Source organism: Coffea arabica, chromosome 2e (genome assembly GCF_036785885.1).
Source record: "Coffea arabica cultivar ET-39 chromosome 2e, Coffea Arabica ET-39 HiFi, whole genome shotgun sequence".
Taxonomy (NCBI): domain Eukaryota; kingdom Viridiplantae; phylum Streptophyta; class Magnoliopsida; order Gentianales; family Rubiaceae; genus Coffea; species Coffea arabica.
Window position 1 is genome coordinate 29,021,105 of NC_092313.1, and position 1,349 is coordinate 29,022,453.

At 40.0% G+C, this 1,349-nt stretch overlaps 1 protein-coding gene across 1 annotated transcript; it reads left to right on the forward strand.

Annotated features, from left to right (window-relative positions):
- The first annotated feature begins 301 nt into the window (after positions 1–301).
- LOC113728908 (uncharacterized) lies at positions 302–772 on the forward strand. The gene is made up of 2 exons (XM_027253261.1): positions 302–587; positions 651–772. Exons 1-2 carry the CDS (start codon positions 302–304, stop codon positions 770–772), a joined length of 408 nt encoding a protein of 135 aa, XP_027109062.1.
- Positions 773–1,349: the final 577 nt, after the last annotated feature.

Below are 1,349 nucleotides of genomic sequence, written 5' to 3' on the forward strand. Positions count from 1 at the left end.
AGTGGTTGCAGATTTTATCAGGTCTAATATTTTTATGCGTTTTGGGATGCCAAGGGCCATTGTTAGTGACAGGGGGACGCATTTCTGCAATAAGACCGTGGCTGCGTTATTTCGCAAGTACGGTGTACTCCACAGGGTCTCAACGTCATACCACCCGCAGACTAATGGTCAAGCGGAGGTATCGAATAGGGAAATTAAGTCCATTTTTGAGAAAATAGTTCTACCCGATAGGAATGATTGAAGTCAACGGTTGGAAGATGCACTCTGGGCCTATCGAACGGCGTACAAGACCCCTATAGGGATGTCGCCGTACAGGTTGGTATTTGGAAAACCGTGTCACCTTCTAGTGAAGTTCGAGCACAGAGCTTTTTGGGCGATCAAACAATGTAATATGAACCTAGAAGAGGCCGGTGCTCAACGGAAGTTGGATTTGCAAGAATTGGAGGAGATCCGGAACGAAATCTACGAAAATGCACTAGTTTACAAGGAGAGGAATCGGGCATTTCATGACCAACAAATCTCTAGAAAGACCTTTGAAGTTGGTCAGAAGGTCCTCCTGTACCAATCTAGGCTCAAGCTCTTCCCAGGTAAGCCATGTTCCCGTTGGATTGGACCTTTTATTGTTACTCGCGTGTTTTCATATGGTGCAGTTGAAATCCAGAGTGCTAAAACAGACAACAAGTTTGTAGTGAATGGACACCGTCTCAAACACTATTATGAGGGTCTTGTAGATGGAGAGATAGAGGCAATACGGTTGGATGAGCCACAGTGATCCAAATAGCACTCCTTAGCCATGTCTAGCCAAAGACATTAAAGAAAAGCGCTCATTGGGAGGCAACCTAATTATTTCTTCTAATTGTTTGATTGATTTTGTGTGATAGTTTAAATAATGTTTTCCTTGAACTCGACTAATTTCAGGTTTCAATTTTCGTTTTGATGATTTGTGGGTGTCCTTCTCTCATAACGCGCTCACGTCATGACGTATGGAGAACTCATGGTCAGAATCGTCGGAAGGGATTCTTGCCCTCATGACGTGCCCGCGTCAAGTCATCCGGAGAGCTCCTCATTCCGTGCCTCCATGACGTGCCCGCGTCACGTTCGCGGGAAAGGTAAAGATTCAAAAGAACTCAAGCACGATTATTGATTTTCCGTTATTCTCTAATTTTTAATTTCAAAAATAAGTTTTGTAATAATAATAGTATTCAATAAAAAAAAGAAAGAAAAATTTTAAAAAAGAAAGAAATAATTTTTTTTTAAAAAGAAAAATATAATAATAATTAAATTAAGCAAAAAAAATAAAAAAAAAACAACTTTCCTCAAAAAGAAAGAAAAAAAAGGAAAAAAAAACA